The sequence below is a fragment of the Antechinus flavipes genome, chromosome 4 (assembly GCF_016432865.1).
Source record: "Antechinus flavipes isolate AdamAnt ecotype Samford, QLD, Australia chromosome 4, AdamAnt_v2, whole genome shotgun sequence".
In the NCBI taxonomy this organism is placed as follows: domain Eukaryota; kingdom Metazoa; phylum Chordata; class Mammalia; order Dasyuromorphia; family Dasyuridae; genus Antechinus; species Antechinus flavipes.
In genome coordinates this window covers 481251779-481270627 of record NC_067401.1, presented here as the reverse complement: position 1 = coordinate 481270627, position 18849 = coordinate 481251779, and the positions used below count along the sequence as shown (strand labels likewise).

The following is an 18849-nucleotide window of genomic DNA, read 5'->3' as shown; positions in this document are numbered from 1 at the left end:
TTCCCCAGGCGCAGGGCTGTGCAGCTGGAGGAAGGCGAGGCCGGCGCCCTCCATCCGGGGTTCGCGCGAGTCGCTCTGCGCTGGATGGAGTTCATGGCTCAGCTCGGTGAGGACGTGGTCATCTCTGATGCCGCCTCCCGTCGCACCCCCCCCCCCCAAAGGGCCGACCCTGGCCGCTCTGCCCCCTGCTCGGCCGCCCCCACTGACCTGTGCCCGCGCTTCCGCCTTCCAGGTTGTCCCTCCGTTTCTGGAAGCTCCACGCACATGGTTTCCCGGTTCCTTCTCCCTTCCGTTCTCACCGAGACCATCTCACTCGTGGCCTCGCTGGCAGGAGACACCAGTGTCCGCATGTTTGAGCAGCAGCCGTGAGTGGGGCCGGGGCGGGGGCACGAGGGAGAAAACTCGCAGGGGTCCGGCAGTGCCCGCTGCCCTCCAGCCTCCAGCATCGGCCCGGGAGGCAGGTTCCCCATTTTACAAGTAAGGAAAGCGAGGCAGTCGGCGGTTCCGTGCCGTGCCTGGTGAAGCCCCTCGGGGCTGGGGGTGAGCTCAGGCCTCCCGGGCCCAGGGCTCCACATCTCTGCCCAGTAAGAGGGGGTCCTGGGTCCCGTCGTGTTGTTCAGGCTCCCTCAGAGCAGCCCTTCCCTGTGACTCTCTAGGGGGCCAGAGCCTGTCATCTTCACCCCTTGCTCCGTGGCTCAGCTGCACCCCCCGCCCCGTCCCGGAGCCGAGCGCCATCTGCTGCTTTTGGGAAGGAACTTCTCCCAGTGGCGGAGGCCCACCCAACAGGGTGAGGGCGCGGGCTTGTCCGTGGGGGGAGGGGGGCCCAGGCCCATAGGAGACAGGCTGAGCATTGCTGGGGGCGCAGAGTCAGCAGAGAGACGGGGGCGGAGGGGGACGCGATGGGCGCCAGTAGGGAAGAACTGGGCCCTCTGTGGGTCAAAGACAGAGCCTCACCCTCTAATGCCCTCCTTCCCCAGCCCCCAAAGCCATGCAGCGCTTCGAGCCCGGCGTTGAAGGCTCTGGCCGGGATGCCCCCCGACAGCGACTCTTCCTTCTCCGGGTTATGGACACCAAGGTAAGGAGCGCCCTGCTAAGGGGGGGCCAAGCTGACCTGTGCCCTCCAACCTGTGCCCCCCTGACCTGTGCCTCCCCCGACCTGTGCTTCCAGCTGCAGCTGCTCACCTACAACTGGGCTCCAGACCTCGGAGGGGCCCTCGGCCGTGCCCTGGGACGCCTCTTACAGTGGCAGAATGCTCGGGCCCACCTCGTCCACTGCCTGCTGAGCCAGAAGCTCGGCCTGTTCCACCACTACGGGCACCTGGACTGCCCTGGGCACGACGACAAGGTGACCCCTCCTCTTCCTCCATCCCGGCTCTCAGACTGAATGGCTGGGGTGGGGGCAGGGCACCGGGAGGGCACGTCTGGCCCCTAACTCCGGCGTCTTCCAGGAGCCCAACCCCTTCCTGATCCCGTCTCTGGAGGCTGAGGCCCTCATCCGGAGCCCCGGCCCCCCGCCAAGCAGGGAACGACTGAGCAGCTCCTCTCGGGGAGGGCCGGGCCTGGCCCCTGAAACCATGCCCTTCGACGAGGCCTTGAGGGACATCGCTGCCGCCCGGCCCGGCCCGGCCCCCCGCCCCCCAGACCCCGTCACTTACCACGGACAGCAGTTCCTGGAGATCAAGACTGCGGAACGAAGAGGTGGGGCTGTGTCTGGGGCCTGCGGGAATGGGGGAGGCCAGGTCAGGACCGATGGAGCCGGACAGAGGCCAGGGTTGGGGTCGAGGGCCAGGAGCGAGAGCCGGGGAGGAGCCGCCTGGCTGTTTCTGGGGCTTGAGGGGACCCAGGCGGTGCAGGAAGCTGGAGAGAGTTGCCAGGGTGATGAAGCTTTCTTCCCTCCCCAGTGCTTAGCTCAGGGCCTGGCACCGAGAACGCACTCCCACCGGGGGCGTTAGGGCCAGCTCACCGCGCGGCCTGGTGAAAGCCAGGGGCTCCTTCGGAAGGGAGCGGCCGGGGGGGAACGAGCATGCTGGGAGATGGAGTCTGAGAGCGAGAGGAGGGTTTCCAGATTGGGCCGGAAGCTCAGGGAAGGAAACTTGTGTTTTCTGCTGAGAGGTTGGCACTGAAGAGTGGGCATCGAGCCTGGCACGGTGGCCAGCCTTGGGGTGATGAGGTCAAGGGGAAGATCTGGGGAGGCTGGGGGAGCAGAGGGGAAGGGGAGAGCCCAGCAACCCCCACCACCTCACCAGGATGGAGACGGACGAGTGACGAGGCCTGGCACAGGCTCCCCCAGCTTTTCTCCTTACGGTGCTGGGGGTCCTGAGTCAGACGGTGTCAGTGACGCTTCAGAAACAGTCACAGAATCCAGAAAAGGCAGGGGATCCGGAGCCCTGGCTCCTGGGGACAAGAGTTCAAAATACAACGGTGAGCGGCCTGCGGGGACCTCACAATGGCAGGGGACCTGATGTGAGCCCATTTTACAGATGAGGCCGTGACCTGCCTGTGGCTTTATCAGAGGCAGGATTCGAACCCTGGCCTCCCTTGGCACTGACCCATGACCCCGCACCCACCACCTTTGCTCTAAAGCTCTTCATTTCCTGACAGAGGGACAAGCAGTGGTCAGTCCTGTTCTGCATCTGGGTCTCAGTAGCAGGGTTGAAGAGGCAGGACCCCTGGGACCAGTGGGGGCCAACGTGGCCCGAGGATAAGCAGAGGCGCCTGGGCAGGCCGCGGGGAGACTGAAGCAGCGAGACTTGGCTTCACGTCCTGCTGCAGACCCTCGGTCAGAGCTGGCTCTGACCCTCGGCGGCGGCGGCACCATAGAAGGTGGGAGCGAGAAGCCCGTGTCTCCCAGGGTTGCTGGAACCGGGGCAGAGCGGGTGAGGGAGGCACCTCCCCACCATCAGGACCCCAGAAGCGGGAGCTCTCCTGCTCCAGGGGCAGAGCCGAAGGCACAGGAAGGAAAAGGGCGCCTCGAGCCAGAGCTCTCCAAGGGAGGGCGACCTGAGCAACGACAATCAAACCCGAGGACACGGGAGGGAGGAAAGGAACGCTGCTGGTGGGGCGGCCAGGGCCCAGGAAAGGCCTCCTGCAGAAGGGCGCTGGGAGATGGCATTCTGGGCGGGGGGACGCCGGGGCACGGCAGTGGGAGAGGACACCGCCCGAGGAGCGCGGCGAGGAGGCCGAACCGAGCAGTCACAGTGTGGCCAAAGGAGATTCCGTGCCAGGGAGCGAGCGGGCACCGGCTGTTTGCCCTCAGGGCTGCGGGGACCACTCGAGCCTGTTGAGTCGGGGGATGGCGTGATCGTATCCTCCTCCTCAGAAAATCACCGGCAGCTCGTGGAAGATAGATTTGAGTAGGGGGGCGGTTGAGCCAGGGAGCCCAGTGTGGACGTCATGGCAGTAGCCGCTCTGAGAGGCGAGGGGGCTTAGGGACGTGGCTGTGGAGAAGATGCTCTGGAGATCAAACAAGGCTGGGCCACAGATTGGCTGCATGGGATGAGTGAGAGTGGGGAGCAAGCGGTGTCGCCGAGCTTGTGAACCTGGTGCAGAGACAAGGAAAAACGCACCTCAGGTGCTCACCGATTCAGAGCCAGCCAAGCAGCCCTGGGAAGCGCTGCGACGGTGCCCGGGGGAGGGGTGGAACCCCAGCTGAGCGGTTTGAAATCCTGGAAGATGACGCTGCACTCGATACACCAGCAAATTTGGAAGCCTCGACAGCAGCCGCTGGCTTGGAAAAGATCCCGATCCAAAAGAAGGGCGGTGCCATGTCCAAATTACTGGACAACTGGGCTCATTTCGCACGCTGCGAGGTGAAGATTCTGCAAGCCGAGCTTCAGCAGTTTGTGAACCAAGAGTTACAGAGGCAGAAGAACTAGAGACCAAACCGCCAGCGTTCACTGGATTATGGAGAAAGCAAGGCAGTGGCAGGAAAAACGCAGAAACAGCCACCTGCTTCTGCGTCATTGATACACCAAAATCATCAATGGTGTGGATCACCACCAAATGTGGCAAGATGGGACTTCCGGATCACCTGACTCGTCTCCTACAGAACCCGTGTGCGGGCCAAGAAACAACACTTAGAACTGAACATGCAACTCTTAATGGGCTTAAGGATTGGGAAAGAAGCTCGACAAGGCTGTATATATTTATTTAACTTGTATGCAGAGTACATTATGCAAAGTGCCGGGCCGGATGACTCAAAAGCTGGTGTTAAAGTTGCCAGAAAAAATAACAGCCATCTCAGATATGCAGATGCTTTCACTCTCATGGCAGAAAATGAAGAAGAGGAAAGAAGCCTCTTGATGAGGATGAAAGGAGTGAAAAGCTGGCATGAGCTTAACATTAAAAAAAAAAACAACACTAAAATCTTGGCAACTGGTCCCATGACTTCCTGGCACAGACGGGGAGAAGAAATGGAAGCAGAGTCAGATTTTATATTCTTGGGCTCAGAGATCGCTGCAGATGGTGACTGCAGCCGTGGAAGGAAAGCTGTGGCAAATCTGAAGTGTCCTGAAAAGCTTCGCCTTGCCAGCAAAGGTCTGCTCAGAAGTATGGTTCTGCATCTGCTGTAACAAGGCCCTTTGCTAGACTCTGGGTGCATAATGATGAATATGATAGTCCCTGCCTTCAAATAACTTATATTCTACTGGTTGGAAAATAGCCAGCATACAGATTAAATAAATACGCAGGAGGTAAACATTAAGTAACTTCCTGTCATCAGAGTGACCCATCTTATCTATTCCTTGTTTGTTATGGTTGTGAAAGGGACCTCTTCTTATTATTTTCTAATTTTTAAAAAACATTCAAAGGTCATAGCCATTATGAACTCATCAGAGTACGTACTGTAAGATATTGTTCTCAACCCATTTTCCAGCTCACTCGACTGAACAGCAAGCTGTTGATGTCAAATAAGTCGTTCTCCCAAGTATTTTATGTTTTCGGGTTCATTTGTGACCCTTGTTTATCCAATATGTTTCACTGAGCTACTTTTCCATTAGTGATAGGAAGTGGGGACAGTGCAGGACCAGTAAGCAAAATGATTATTGCTTTCTAATTCAAGGTCAGTTCTCGAAGTGAGATTCTTCCTGTAGTCCTGCTTTTTTCAGTTTCCTTTGAGACCCTAGAGCTTTTGGTCACCTAAATGAGTTTTGTTATCATGTTATTTAGCTGTGCAGAGTCCCCTTGGTTTACTGTTTCTGATTTCACCGAGGCTTCTTGAGCAGGGTCAGTCACGTGGTCACTCAGGCCTGTGGGACAACCGTAGGGAGGTTAGATGGAAGAGGTGTCACGAGAAGGAGGAATCCGCCTTCTGTGTGGTCTCAGAGGGCAGCAGTACCTGTGAGCTGAAGAGTGGCTGATGTCCAGAGTAGATTGGGCCCCCTTTGGGTATTGGGGGCTCCCCATGGCCACTGGTAGGGAGAAGTTGGACCACTCGGCCCCTGAGGCATCTGTCACCTTTAAGATCTAGCGATTGGTTATGAAAGAAGCAGTAGATAATTCTCCTTCTTCTCCCAGAGCTGGAGCGTCAGATGAAAATGGAGAACCTCTTTGTGACCTGGCAGCAGAGGTCGGCCCAGTCCAACCTGCCCATCAGTGTGAGCACCTCAGGGCGTGGGGGTGAGGTCCCATCTGTGAGAGGGTCGAAGGGCCAAGATGTCTCTGAGCCCCACTTTCTTCTCTCTTGTGGGCTCTAGAGACAGCTCCTCTTGTCCCTTATGTTCTACTTTCTTCCATGGACTTCTGGGGACAGATACCCCTTGCCTCCATCTCTTGGCTCCCCTATACCATGGAAGCCAAAAAATGATTCCCCTGCTCCCCTCCTCCTGGCAGTCTGGCTCAGGGATGGCTCCCCCTACCATCTCCCAGAACAGCCCCCCTGTCCTTTTTTCTGATGTTTTCTCCCAGTATTTTTCCTTATCCTGGGCCCCTGCTGAACAGGCTCCAGGCCTTTTCTGTTCCTTTGTGCTCTGAGCAAACCTGCAGGCCTTTGTGGGATTAAACGAAAAGGGAGACGGATTTTGTGTGGACATTGGGAGGATTGTCCAGCCCTCACTGGGATAGGACAGCTGCCTGCCTCTTTCCACAAAAATTCTCTCTTTCCTGACAGTCACCCTCTCCCTAAGTCTGGCTCCTCTTGGGAAGCCTCAAGTGACCTTTATGCTCCTCCCTAGGCTGGGGAGCTGGAAACCCTGAAGCAGTCCTCACGCCTGGTCCACTACTGTGCCACTGCTCTGCTCTTCGACCCGGCCTCCTGGCAGCACGGACCCCCTGAGCCCACGGCACCCACTGAGGGAAAGGTGATTCCTGCCCCCTTCCCCACGTACCCGAGGAGGGAAGCCTGAGGTGGCCCGGTGTGGGAAGTGGGGAGTGGGCAGGGTGGCCTTGGGGCCTCTCAGAAACTGTGACCTCCTTCCTCTCCACAGCGCCGCCATCGCTCTAATGAGTCGGGGGGTCCGTGCTGCCAGGAGGCTGGAGAGCTGCCCACCCCTGGGGCCCGAGAGGAGCCGTGGCTCTGGGAACTGAGCTCGACCTTCCTGCTGCAGTACGTCCAGTACCTGCAGAGCACAGGCTTTATTCTGGTGCAGCTGCGGCCCCCCTCACCGACACGCAGGTGAGGCTCTTCCCCCGCCCCCCACCCCCGGCCCAGGGAGACTCTCGCTTAGCTGGGCAAGCCTTCCTCCATCCTGAGTCTTAGATAAGTCAACATCCACAGCACAATTCAAGTTTGAAGGACTCTGTGAACGTTTATTGTTCACCCGGTCCCCCAATGTGAGGTGATGCTCCGCCTTTGCACCGTTTCTGCCGGCTTCCCTGCTCCTTGGTCTCAGACCATCCTGGGACCCAGCTCTTTGCTCCCAACCATGGGAAGTTGCTGTTTCCATTCGTGGTTTGTTTTCCTCTTGGCCTCCTGCCCTGCCCATTCTGTGTCCCATCTACGGCTGGTTCTTAAGGGCCAGGCTCTGAGACCTTCAGTGCCGGGAGGGAAGGTCACCATGGGCTCTTCTTGAGACTCTGAGCCTTCTCACTGAGAAGGAGGCCATGGGCTCCCCCAATCCCTGACCCCTGCCTGGGACTCCCATTTCATTTCACTTTTTTTCAGCCTCTCCCTCCTTTCTTATCCCTTTCCCCTTCTACTTCTGTTCTCCCTTTTTATTAGCCTCCCCCCATTCTTGCCCACTTAGGCCCTCCTAACAGGCTTTCTTCCCATGTCTCTGGGACCTCTCTGTGCCCCACTCAGCAGTTCTTGCCCCTTTGCTTGATCCAGTTTCACATCTGAAGCCCATTGCTGCTTCAGAGCACACCAAGGGAGGAAAACTCTGTCCTGGATCTGGTTACCCTGGGCTCCTCTACCCCAACTCATTTGTTTGATAGAGGAGGAAACAGATCCAAAAAGGGAAGTGACATTCCCCCAGATCACACAGAGTAATAGAGCTGGGATTCAAACCCACTGTTTGTTCCCTGTCTCCATGTTTGGTTTTTTTTGGCTCACAGGCCTTCTGGGAAAGCTTGTGCTGCTTTTTTTCTAGTTCTGGGTCCAGCTCATGGCTCAACCCTGGAGCAAGACCCAGACAACATTGATTTATTTTGAGATAAAAATAAATTCTCTTTTTAACCATATTTTTCTTTTTCTTTCTCTTTTTTTATTAAAGTTTTTTATTTATAAAACGTATGCATGGGTAATTTTCCAACATTGACCCTTGCAAAACTTTCTGTTTCAAATTTTCCCCTCCCTCCCCCCACCCCCTTCCCTAGATGGCAGGTAGTCCAATACATGTTAAATATATTAAAAATATATTTAACCATATTTTTCAATGATTTATTTGAACAAACGAACCAATTGGCTTATTTCTAGTTTTCAAACACCACTGCCCAGGCAACTCGTGAAGGTGGCAATCCACCCACATTCTTGAATTCTTTTTTTGTTTGTTTTTGTTTTTGTTTTGCTGAGGCAATTGGGGTTAAGTGATTTGCCCAGGGTCACACAGTTGGGAAGTATTAAGTGTCTGAGACTAGATTTGAACTCAGGTTCTCCTGACTTCAGGGCCGGTGCTCTATCCACTGCACCACCCAGGGACCCCATCATCCTTGGATTCTTTTCAGACACAACATTCTGTCCAGCCTCTGTTTACCATCTTATACTTAGGAAGTTGATTGTTTGAACCCAAATGCAAGATATTTCTTTCATTTCAGATTCAGCTTAATGTCTTGGCTTTTATGGTCTTTTTAAAAAAAAAAAAAAACAACAATATTTAAATTTTTTCCAATTACACGTAAAAACAATTTTTAACATTTTTAAAATTTTGAGTTCCAAATTCTCTCCCCTCCTCTTCTCCCTTCCCCTTCCTTCTTCCCTCTTTGAGATGATCAGCAATTTGATATAGGTTATGTGTACAGTCATGCAAAACATATTTCCATATTAGTCATGTTGTGAAAGAAAAACAAATCCAAAAACTCCTCCACAAACACAAAAAAATAAAAAGTCCAGCCATTCTGGCAAACAATTTAGAACTATACCCAGAGGGCTTACTTTTTTTGTGCGTAACTTTTGATCTGGTAATACCTCTATCAGATCTGTATCCCAAAAGTATCACTGAAAGAGAATATTCATAACAGCTCCATTTGTGGGGGTATAGATTGGAAACTGAGGGAAGGCCCATCATTTGAGTCATGACTGAACTGTGATATATGATCATGACGGAATAATATTGTGCCATCAGAAATAATGAGAAGAATAGCTTCAGAATAGCCTGGAGAGACTTCCATGAACTGGTGCAAAATGAGCAGAACCAGGAGAACATTGTACAAATTAACAGCAATATTGTATAATGATCAATTGTGAAAGACTTAGCTACTCTGACAAGGATCCAAGACGATTCCAAAGGAGCCATGATGAAAGATGCTGGACACCTTGAGAGAAACAGCTGGGGAACTCTTGAGTACAGGTCGAAGTATCTTTTTTTAAACTTTCTTTTAAAAAAGTGAAAAATTCTTTCTTTGCAGGTGGATAGTGTTTTCCATCACGAGTCTTTTGGAATTGTCTTGGATCATTGTATTGCTGAAAATAGTTAAGTCATTCACAATTGATCATTATACAGCATTGCTGTTAATATGTGCAGTGTTCTCCTGGTTCTGCTCATTTCACTTTGCATCAGTTCACATAATTTTTCCCCCCCCTGAGGCAATTGGGTTAAGTGACTTGCCCAGGGTCACAACAGCTAGGAAGTGTGAGGTGTCTGAGGCTAGACTTGAACTTGGGTCCTCCTGACTTCAGGGTTGGTGCTCTATCTACTGTACTACCTACCTGCCCTTTGTTCACATAAGTCTTAAAAAATTTTTCTCTTTTTTTTTCCATGTTTTTTCTGAAATCTTCCTCCTCATTACAATAGGATTCCATTATATAATGGTATACCATAGCCTATTTAGCCATTCCCCTATTAATGGACATCCCCTCAATTTCCAATCTTTGTCATAAAAAGAGCTGTTGTAAATATTTTTGTACAAATACATCCCTTTCCTTTAAAAAAATTTTTTTTGGGGGTCTATATACCTAGTAGTGGTATTCCTGGGTCAAAGGGTATGCACATTCAACCTGCCATCTTGGGGAGAGGGTAGGGGGAAGGAGGGGAAAAATTGGAACAAAAGGTTTGGCAATTGTCAATGGTGTAAAATTACCCAGGCATATAACTTGTAAATAAAAAGCTATAATAATTTTTTTTTTAATTTTAAAAGTAAACATTTGCCAAAAAAAAAAAGGGGGGGGGAGGTTAGGGTTTTTGTGGCCTTTTAGGCATAGGTTCCAAATTGCCCTCCAGAATGGTTAGTTCAATTCCCAGTTCCATCAGCAGTACGTAAGTGTCCCAATTTCCCTACATCCCCTCCAACATTTGTCATTTTCCCATTTTATCATATTAGCCAAGCTGATAGGGATGATATTGGACTCAGAGTTGTTCTAATTTGCATTTCTCTAATCAGTAACAATTTAGGACTATAGATAGCTTTGATTTCTTAATCTGGAAACTGCCCATTCATATCCTTTGATTTTTTTATCAATCGGGGAATAACATATTCTTATAAATTTAACTCAGTTCTCCATATATTTGAGAAACGAGGCCTCCATCAGAGATACTTGCTGTAAAAATCATTTCTCAGATTTCTGCTTTCCTTATAATTTTGGCTGCTTTAGTTTTGTTTATGCAAAACTTTTTAAATTTAATATAATATTTAATTATATTTATTATTATATTTATATATTATATATTTATTATTATTATATTATCATTATAATTGGTGTAAAATTTAATATATTACATCTCATAATAATCTCTTATCTCTTGTTTGGTTCTAAATTCTCCCACATCCTGCCGTGTTCTCTTTGTAAACAACTCTGTTTACTCTCGTGTTAACTCTCCTTCCTACCACTGTTGGAGGCACATTTAAAGATTCTCTCCTCCAGGCCTTTATCCAAGTCATTGAACCGTCCAAGCAGTTCCCAGTGCATCTAATTGTATCATCTTCCAGTTCATTTCTCACCATCTTTTCCACAAGAAGAGTATGAGAAACGTTGTCAGAGCTCTGCCCAGAGTTAGGGAAATGTTCTGGCATTCCTCCAATCTACTAGCTTAGCTATCTTGACCAAGTCTAGACCCTTCCTAACACTTGTTCGCCGTTGAGAAGAGTGGGCTCCTGCCGGTTCCCATCCTTTCCTGCTTGCATAGAGATGAGGGCAGGACATCGGTCACAGGGATGGGGATGTGGCCACTCTGAGTCCAAAAGGGCCAGGACCTCGGAGGCTCCTCCAAAAGCAGCCCCAAGAGGGCCAGGGCCTCCACCTAAAATCCTTTGATTTCGTCAAGTGAGTAGAGGGGGCTCAGTTGCTCGAGAGTCTCCTCAGCAGCCCTGCTGCTGCCCAGGCCCAGAGGCAGCCACCCTTCCCCGAGACCTGAAAGCTGCAGTCCCTTTTCGGGGGGCAGGCCCCCTTCCCAGGTGCATGGCCTGACTCCTACGTAGTACCTTCCTCCGCCTCTTGTCCCTCCACTCTGAGATTCCCACCGTCCAGTGATGAGGTCAGGAGGTGTCTAATGCACCTCCCCGACTTCTGCCACCCTCACCCCCTGCTCCATTCCAGCACCAGCCGGCTCCGGGCCATGGCCGTCCTGGGCACCGAGGGGCGAGGCTCTTTCTCCTGTCCCAAGACCAAGACGGATGGGAGCCCAAAGGTGAGTGTGTCCCCCATCCTACCTCCATCCCCCGCAGAATCTAGGCGGTCCAGCCTGGAGCGTCACTTTTTGCTCTTCCTCCCTCAGAGTGCCAGCTCACCCCTTACCACCTACCATCTGCAGCGGGCACTGCCCGGGGGCATTGTGCTCATGGAACTGGCTTTCCAGGTGAGTGTTGGGTCCGGTCTGCTTAGAACTAAGCTGGGGCCAAACTTTGCCCCCATCCTCAAACAGAAGGCTGAGGCTTTCCTCTAAGGTGAGTGGGCACTGCAGATGCCCCCGGCTATATCTCTATGAGAAAATGGGCACCAGGCCCTCTTCCCTCTAACCTTGTGCCCCGAGCACTTAGCACAGACCTGGGAAAGAGGAGGGAATTGTGAGTGGTGGTGAGCAGGGGTCCGAGAGGGGGCCACGGATCGAGGGACGGGCAGCAGTCAGGGAGAGCTTCTGAGAGGAGGGGGTGCCCACAGTCAGCTGCACGGGACAAGACGTCTGTTGGTAAGATGCTGCAGGCCAGGGGAGAGAACGAGGCAAAAATGACCCTTTCCCTGTGTGGAAACACCCTTGGGGCGGCCAGCGGGCACGAGGATGGAGCCTCGGACTCAGAAGCAGGGAGACCTGAGTTTAGATCCTGCCTCAAATACTTCCTAGCTGCGTGACCCTGGGCAAGTCCCTTCAGACTCTCTGCTTCTGTTTCCTCACCTATAAAATGGAGATAATAGCGCCAACTTCCCCAAACTGGTGTGAGGATTGAGGTCACCTGTGTAAAGCACTTTGCCAACCTTGAGGTCCACTGTGATCGCTCACTCTAACCGGAGCAGGAGTGATGGCCCGGGAAAGAGCTGAAGGGCCGAGGCCTTGAAGGTCCCAGGGAAGCCAAAGAGCTTCCACTGGCCGAGAGCGTGGCCGTTACTGATGCTTCGGGCGGGACGACTTCTCGGGTGTCTCTGGGCCCAAAGTTCCGCTCTGAGGAAGTATCCGGGGGCAGCTCGATGGCAGAGTTCAACCTGGCCTCGGACGCTTACCACTTCCTAGCAGTGGGACCCTGGGCAGGTCACTTAACCCCGCGTGCCTCCCCTACAGGGGAGCCGAAAGAATTGTTCCACCATGAGGCATCTTTGCCAGGGCAGGACGGGCTGGCATTAGGGACGAGGCAAGCAATTCCCTTGTAGAAGCACGGTCCCGGCCCTCTTCTCTCCCGCCAGGGAGCTGGGCCCCGAAAGCCTCGCGGGGACGGCCTCCATGTTCTGCACTAGGTGATAGACAGGTCGGGATCGACGTGGTCAGGAGGCAGCAGTGACGGGTGGTGGCAGGAGCAGGGGGGAGGCTGGGGGCGGAGTTCCAGAAATTGTGCCAGGGAGAGTGCCCAGGGATGCCTTGGCATCCGGGAGGGGCTGGCAGATGTAAGGGCGTGAGAGGACACGGTCGGGAACGGAGGAGGTTGGTGCAGGATGGAGCGAAGTGAGCCGGGGCAGAGCTTTGGCCGGGGCCGGCCTTGGGGGACCTCCCCGTGGCAGAGCTGCTGATTTCCCAGTCAGGGAAGCAGGAGCAGAAGAAGTAGCCCCCTTTGGCCGGGCTGGGGCATGAAGGGGGTTCTGGGCCAGAGTTTGTGCTGTGGGGGAGCAACCTGGGCCCACCCCCCGGGTCTTGGACAATTGTTCTGCCGACTGCGTCCAGGATGTCTGGAAATAGAGGATGTGGCTGGGAGGTGAAGGGGTCTGAAGTGGGGTTGCAGCTGTGTGAGTGGGGGGAGGGGACAGATGGGGAAGAACAGCCCCCCAGAGTCAGACCGATTGGGGGGGGGCAGGGCCGGGATGAGGGGGAGTTATATGCCCTGGGAAGCAGTGAGACCGGAAAACTGGGGACAGACATGGGGGTGGGGGGTAGACCTAGTCCTTGACCCCTGCCCCGTCGGCTCCCCCAGGGCTGCTACTTCTGTGTGAAGCAGTACGCATTGGAGTGCTCGCGGATCCCCATGGGCCAGGCCGTCAATTCCCAGGTACAGCGGAAGGCGCGGGCGGGCTGAGGGAGAAGTTCTGCTTCCTGCCTGGGTGTGGAACCGGGGCGTGGCCGGGGAGAGCAAGCGGATCCCCTTCCCTGACTCGGCCTTAGCCCCCCAAAGACGGAGCGAGGGCCGGGGACGGGGGAGATGCCCCCACAGCTAGTCAGGCCCTTCCCGGGTGCCGCGCTGCAGAGAACGGGCCTCGGGTCCCGAGGGAGAAAGCCAGGCCTTCGCTCCGCGCTGCGGCCCTGGCCAGCCCCGGCTATCCCGGCACTCGGTACCGGAAGCCAGCGGCCATTCTCAGACGCTTTCCTAGCCGTCCCAGGGCGGTTACTGTCTCCTCTGAATCCTTTCCCTCCATGAGCCACAGGGAGCTCGGGTCCAAGACTCCCAGGCCCGGAGGCCCCTTTGGCTTAGTTCCCTCCCACAGCATCATTTGGGCCCGTACCCTCCGCCCGCAGGACCCCAGGCTCTGTCCCTGAGCACCTGCGCTTCTCCTCTGACCTTTCCCCAGGGGCCTCTCCCGGGGTCAGCTGTGGGTGTGAGCAGCCCCTGACTCCTCTCCCTCCTCGGCCTGATAACCTCCGACTCCAACTCCCTGTCCGAGGTTGGGTCCCCCTCTTGTCATCCCCCCTTCCCGCCCTCCCTCCAAAGCCCCGAGGCTCCCCAGGCAGGGGAGGGCTCAGTGTGCCGGACCACCCCCTCTCCCCCACCTCTCACCCTCCCCTTGCCATGAGCTCCTCCTGCCCCTCCAGTCACAGGCTGCCTCCCCTTCCTTGCCTGCGCCCTTCCCCCTCCTCCCACAGAGGCCAGAGGCCCAGCTCGGACCCTTCCCCTCCACGCGGGGGGGCATCGGGCTCACGTCGCCCCCGTCCCCCCACAGCTCTCCATGCTTTTCACGGAGGAGTGCGACAAGGTCCGGGACCTGATGCACGTGCACTCCTTCAGCTACGACTTCCACCTGCGGCTGGCGCACCAGCACGTGCTGGGCTCCCACCTGGCCCTGCGCCAGGGCTACCACCTCACCAGCTTCCTGCGCTGCTTCCTCTCGCACCACCCCGACGGCCCCAACTTTGGCCGCAACCACATCTACCAGGGTAAGGGGGGGCCGGGCCCGGGCCGCGCCCCGCGGGGGCCTGGGCCGTGGCCGCCACTCCCCGGGTCCCCTCTGCCCCGCAGGGACCATGGAGCTCCCCACGCAGCTCATCGCCGCCCACCAGCTCTACAACTACGTGGCCGACCACGCCAGCACCTACCGCCTGAAGCCGCTGCGCATGGCGCGCCCCGGGGGCGGCCCCGAGCACAACGAGTACGCCCTGGTGTCTGTGTGGAACAGGTAAGGCCCCCGGAGCCCCGGGGCCTCGCTCCCTGAGGCTGCCCCCGTTAGGGCCGTGCCCGGGCCCCTCCCTCACCCCGGCCACGGGAGGCGAGAGCCTAGCGCGGAGCCATCTTTGTAGCCCAGGCGTCTACCAGGACTCGGAGGGCCTCCGCCACCAGGACGACTTCGACGTGTCCCTGCTGGTGTGTCACTGCGCCGCCCCCTTCGAGGAGCAGGGGGAGGCAGAGCGCCACGTGCTCCGGTAAGCAGGGGCCGGGGGCCGCTCTGTGGGGAGGGGGCCGGGGGCCGCTCTGTGGGGGGGGGGGCCGGGGGCCGCCCTGTGGGGAGGGGGCCGGGGGCCGGGGGCCGCCCTGTAGGGAGGGCCCTGGGCCAGACCTCACTGCCCTTCCGTGTCCGTGCCCCCAGCCTGCAGTTCTTTGTGGTGCTCACCAGCCAGCGGGAGCTCTTTCCCCGGCTCACGGCCGACATGCGCCGCTTCCGGAAGTCGCCTCGCCTCGCCTCCGAGCCAGAAGGTGCCAGTGGGTCGAGGGGGGGCCCCGGTGAGGTGGGGGGAGGACCACGGGGGTCTCCCGTCACCCCGGAGCCAGGGTCAGCAGCCCCCCTGTTCCCGCCTCTGGCCGCGGAGGTGGCCGTGGCCCGGACGCTGCTGGCCCAGCTGGTGCAGCAGGCCGGCAGTCACTGCCGCCGAGACACGCTCTGGAAGCGCCTCTTCCTGCTGGAGCCCCCGGGGGCCGACCGGCTGCGGCTGGGCGGGCGGCTGGCCCTGGCGGAGCTGGAGGAGCTGCTGGGCGCCGTGCACGCCAAGTCCATCGGCGACATCGACCCCCAGCTGGTGAGGCCCGGGGGAGGGGGGAGCAGAGAGCCGGGGGGAGGGGGGAGCAGAGAGCCAGGGGGCGGGGGCAGCGGCCTGAGCTGGCGGCCTTCCCCAGGACTGCTTCTTGTCCATGACGGTCTCCTGGTACCAGAGCCTCGTCAAGGTCCTCCTGAGCCGCTTCCCCCAGAGCTGCCGCCACTTCCAGAGCCCGGATTCAGGGACGCAGTACTTGGTGAGGAGCCCCCGAGGGCCAGGCCCCTCCTTGGGAGACCCTCCCAGGCCCGGGGGCCGATGGGCCGCCATGTTCTGTGTGGCGGGGGAGGGGGGCTCAGCATCCCCTGGGCCTCGGCCCGGACATCACGGGCCCAGCAGGGCCTGAAGGCGGAGTCGGACCTCTGGGCACGGCAGCCTGGACCCAGACCCGGCCCTGCTGGCAGGTCCGGCTCCTCTGGGGAGGCAGAGCACGGCGCTCGGCCCGGGGAGAGGGTCCTGAAGCTGGGGCTTCCAAGGGGGCAGCTCTGGGCTCCCGGGAACAGCCGGGGGGGAAATGCGACATGGACGTGGAGAACACAGGGGGAGGGCTTAAAGTGTGAAGCTCACTCCTGGGGCAATAGGGAGCCAGTGCAGATTCTGAAAGGAGAGACATGGGCAGAGCTAGGTGGCGAGTGGGTTAGAGGGAGAACCATTAGGAGGAGGCCATCACCACAACCAAGAGTGGGCGAGGGAGGGGGAGGCCGGGCAGGGCAGAGTGAGGCTGTCAGGGCGGGGCCTGCCGTGCCTGGGAGGGGAGGAGGGGAGACCCCAGCTAAGAGGGGACACCCGAAGCCGGTGTCACCTCGAAGGCTCCCCTAGGCTGCCGCGCTGCTCTCAGAGAGAAGGCAGGAAGCGATCACCCCCGGTGCTCAGTGGGGACCCAAACTTGCCATTCAGATGAGGAAGATGGGGTGAAGGAGAAGATTTAGAGGTCCTAGTGGAACACAAGCTCAGGGGCAGAGTCACCAGCGTCACAGCTGATGAGACGGGGATCAGAGCAAGGAATGTGCCCACGGGCAGTGGGCGCCCAGGGTCCCGCCAAGGAGGGGTGTAGCCACCCCCAGGACATCAGCCAGGGAGCTAGTCTGGGGCTGTCCACACTGCGGTCCTGAGGACCGGGGGAGGAGCCCTGGGGAGCACCAGCAGTGGGGGGAGACGGAATGGAGATGGAGAAAGTGGGGGAGCACGGGGTCCTGAGGCCCGAGGAGAAGGGCCGGGAGCTGGGGGTCCAAGGAAAGTCGGAGGGAACAGCGGGGCCGGCTCCTGGCCACGTTCTCCTGCTGGGGGGTTGGGGTGCGAGGAGTGCCCAGTGTGACCTTTGCCCTCCCGCCGCCCAGGTGGTGCTAAACCAGAAGTTCACCGACTGCTTTGTGTTGGTGTTCCTGGATTCTCACTCAGGAAAGACGGTGAGTGGTTGGGGGCCCCGGGGGGGGAGGGGGGAGGGGCTCCCAGGCGCCCGTCTCACCGCACTCTGGTCTCCCCAGTCGCTCACCGTGGTTTTCCGAGAGCCGTTCCCCGTTCAGCCCCAGAACAGCGAGAGCCCCCCTGCCCAGCTGGTCTCCACCTACCACCACCTGGAGTCTGTCATCAACACCGCCTGCTTCACGCTGTGGACTCGCCTCCTCTGAGAAAGGGGCTGTGCTCCCCAGACTGCCGACCACCAGGAGGGGAGTCCTCCCTGGAGCTGACCACCCTGAGCCGCCCTCCGGGGGCTCCCGGACCCCTGGGCTCCTGCGCTGGCTGAACCCTCTGCTGACCTTTGAGGGGGCTGGACCTAGTGAGCCCCGGCCAAGCCCACAGGGGCAGGAGGGGACGGGGCCGGCCACCGAGGGCCCTCCCTGACTCTTGGCCGGGCCCCGTGGGAGGGAGCAGGAATGGAAAGACTGAGCAGAGCCCTGAGAAGGGGTGCCCCTGCTGCTGTCCTCGTGGGCCCCGGGCCAGGCTCTCACTCCCCCCAGATGGGGTCCTCCCAGCAGGCCCCCGGCCCTTCTGGCCTTCGGAGAGTTTCCTGAGTTCGTTGCCAACGGGAGGAAAGCACTTGGGGGATGGGAGCAGGGGTGACTGTGGCTGCCCTGGCCAGGCCTCGGCCCCTGAAGCCGTTTCCCCAGAAGTGAGATGGGGTCCGACTCTCGGCCCTCCTGTGGGGAAACTCCTCTGGTGCTCCCCGACTCCCACAGGGACTCCGGGGGCCGGGCCTTCTGGGCAGAGCAGGTGCCCGCCCCGACAGCGCCGAGGCTGTCCCGGGGTGGGGGGGACGGGCCTGCCCGCGAGCAGCGGCTTCCGCTGGAGGCCCGGCAGGATCCCGGACTCGCCCTCCCCCCCCCGCCCTCCCCCGCCGCCTCTGTCTCATGTTCTGCCTTGACACGTTTCGTTTTGGACACTCCCAATAAAATGCTGTGACAGGAGCAGCCGGCTCCCCGTGGGCCTCGGTTCTCTCACAGGGGTCCGTTCCCCCGAAGAGCCGCCTCCCTGACCTCGGGGGTGCTTAACTGCCCTCCAGGCTGGTTCCCCTTCCCGGGCTTGCGGTCTAAGCCCCCGGGACCTTGTTTGTAGACCTGCCTCTGTGGTGGAGTTGCTGACCAGCTACCTTCCCATCAGCCCCGGCAGGGCCGACAGGCCCCCCAGCCCGGTGTGGCCGCTCACCTTCCTCTCTGGGCCTGGGCCGGCCGCCAGCTCTCCTCCCTCCCCGTCCCGTCAGACGCCGGGGAGGCTCCTCGGAGGCTTCCCAGCCGCAGAGCGTTCCCTTGGGGACCGTGCTCGGTGAGGAAGCCGGGGCTCGCGTAGATCTGCCCTCACCCAGGCCCCGCGGGTGACTGGCTTAGGGGCCTCCTCTTTGCCCCAGGGAGGGAGCCCCAGACCCCTGAGCCCAGGAGCAGCGCGGCGTCTTGCTCGGTTACCGGGGACCCTCTGCAGAGGCTCGGGCTCACCCTGTCCCGTGCCGAGCGGGGCCTCGTTCAGTGCTGAGGACGCACAAGAGGCACCGAGGGCTCCTGGGAAACTCGCAGACAAGCTGCCTCAAGAGGGATGGAGGCTGGGGGGGGGGCGCCGGCTTGGAGGGACCCCCTACTGTAGAGGCTGGGATTTCAGCTGGGATCGGAGGAGGCCGGGAGCAGAGGAGAGAGAGTTCCAGGCAGGGGAAATCCCTCAAGTCTAGAACGGTGAGAGGGAGGCCCGTGTGGGCAGCAGGGGAGAGGGCTGCGAATGCCACGCGGGTCTCAGACTTGCTCCCGGGAGGGCCGGGATCAGACCCTCACTTCCCGAAGACCGTTTTGGCCCCTGAAGAACCCAAGTGGAAGTGACGGCGGAGGGGAGGAGGGGCCTCTGCGAGGTGTGGGCAAGACGGGCACCACTGGCTGCAAGGAGAGAGGAAGATGGACGCGGGGCGGGGGCCCGGGAGGAGGGGGCAGCCAGGGAAGTTTGGCAGAGGAAGGTTTCACCATGTTGG

General features: G+C 58.2%; 1 protein-coding gene across 4 annotated transcripts in view; it reads left to right on the top strand.

The window, feature by feature from the left end:
- The window catches only part of SZT2 (SZT2 subunit of KICSTOR complex), a 66031-nt gene extending 48222 nt beyond the window's left edge, over nucleotides 1-17809 (top strand). For 3 of the 4 annotated variants that reach the window (XM_051999957.1, XM_051999956.1, XM_051999955.1), the window contains 19 exons: nucleotides 9-106; nucleotides 233-365; nucleotides 657-787; nucleotides 978-1075; nucleotides 1169-1345; nucleotides 1449-1698; nucleotides 5515-5594; nucleotides 6171-6296; nucleotides 6423-6610; nucleotides 11126-11216; nucleotides 11304-11384; nucleotides 13141-13215; nucleotides 14102-14315; nucleotides 14398-14554; nucleotides 14676-14798; nucleotides 14963-15389; nucleotides 15487-15603; nucleotides 16742-16810; nucleotides 16889-17809. In XM_051999957.1, the coding sequence (XP_051855917.1) occupies nucleotides 9-106; nucleotides 233-365; nucleotides 657-787; nucleotides 978-1075; nucleotides 1169-1345; nucleotides 1449-1698; nucleotides 5515-5594; nucleotides 6171-6296; nucleotides 6423-6610; nucleotides 11126-11216; nucleotides 11304-11384; nucleotides 13141-13215; nucleotides 14102-14315; nucleotides 14398-14554; nucleotides 14676-14798; nucleotides 14963-15389; nucleotides 15487-15603; nucleotides 16742-16810; nucleotides 16889-17032 (2779 nt within the window). In that variant the 3' untranslated portion in view covers nucleotides 17033-17809. The other variant, XM_051999958.1, reaches the window with a different exon arrangement.
- The last annotated feature ends 1040 nt before the right edge of the window (nucleotides 17810-18849 follow it).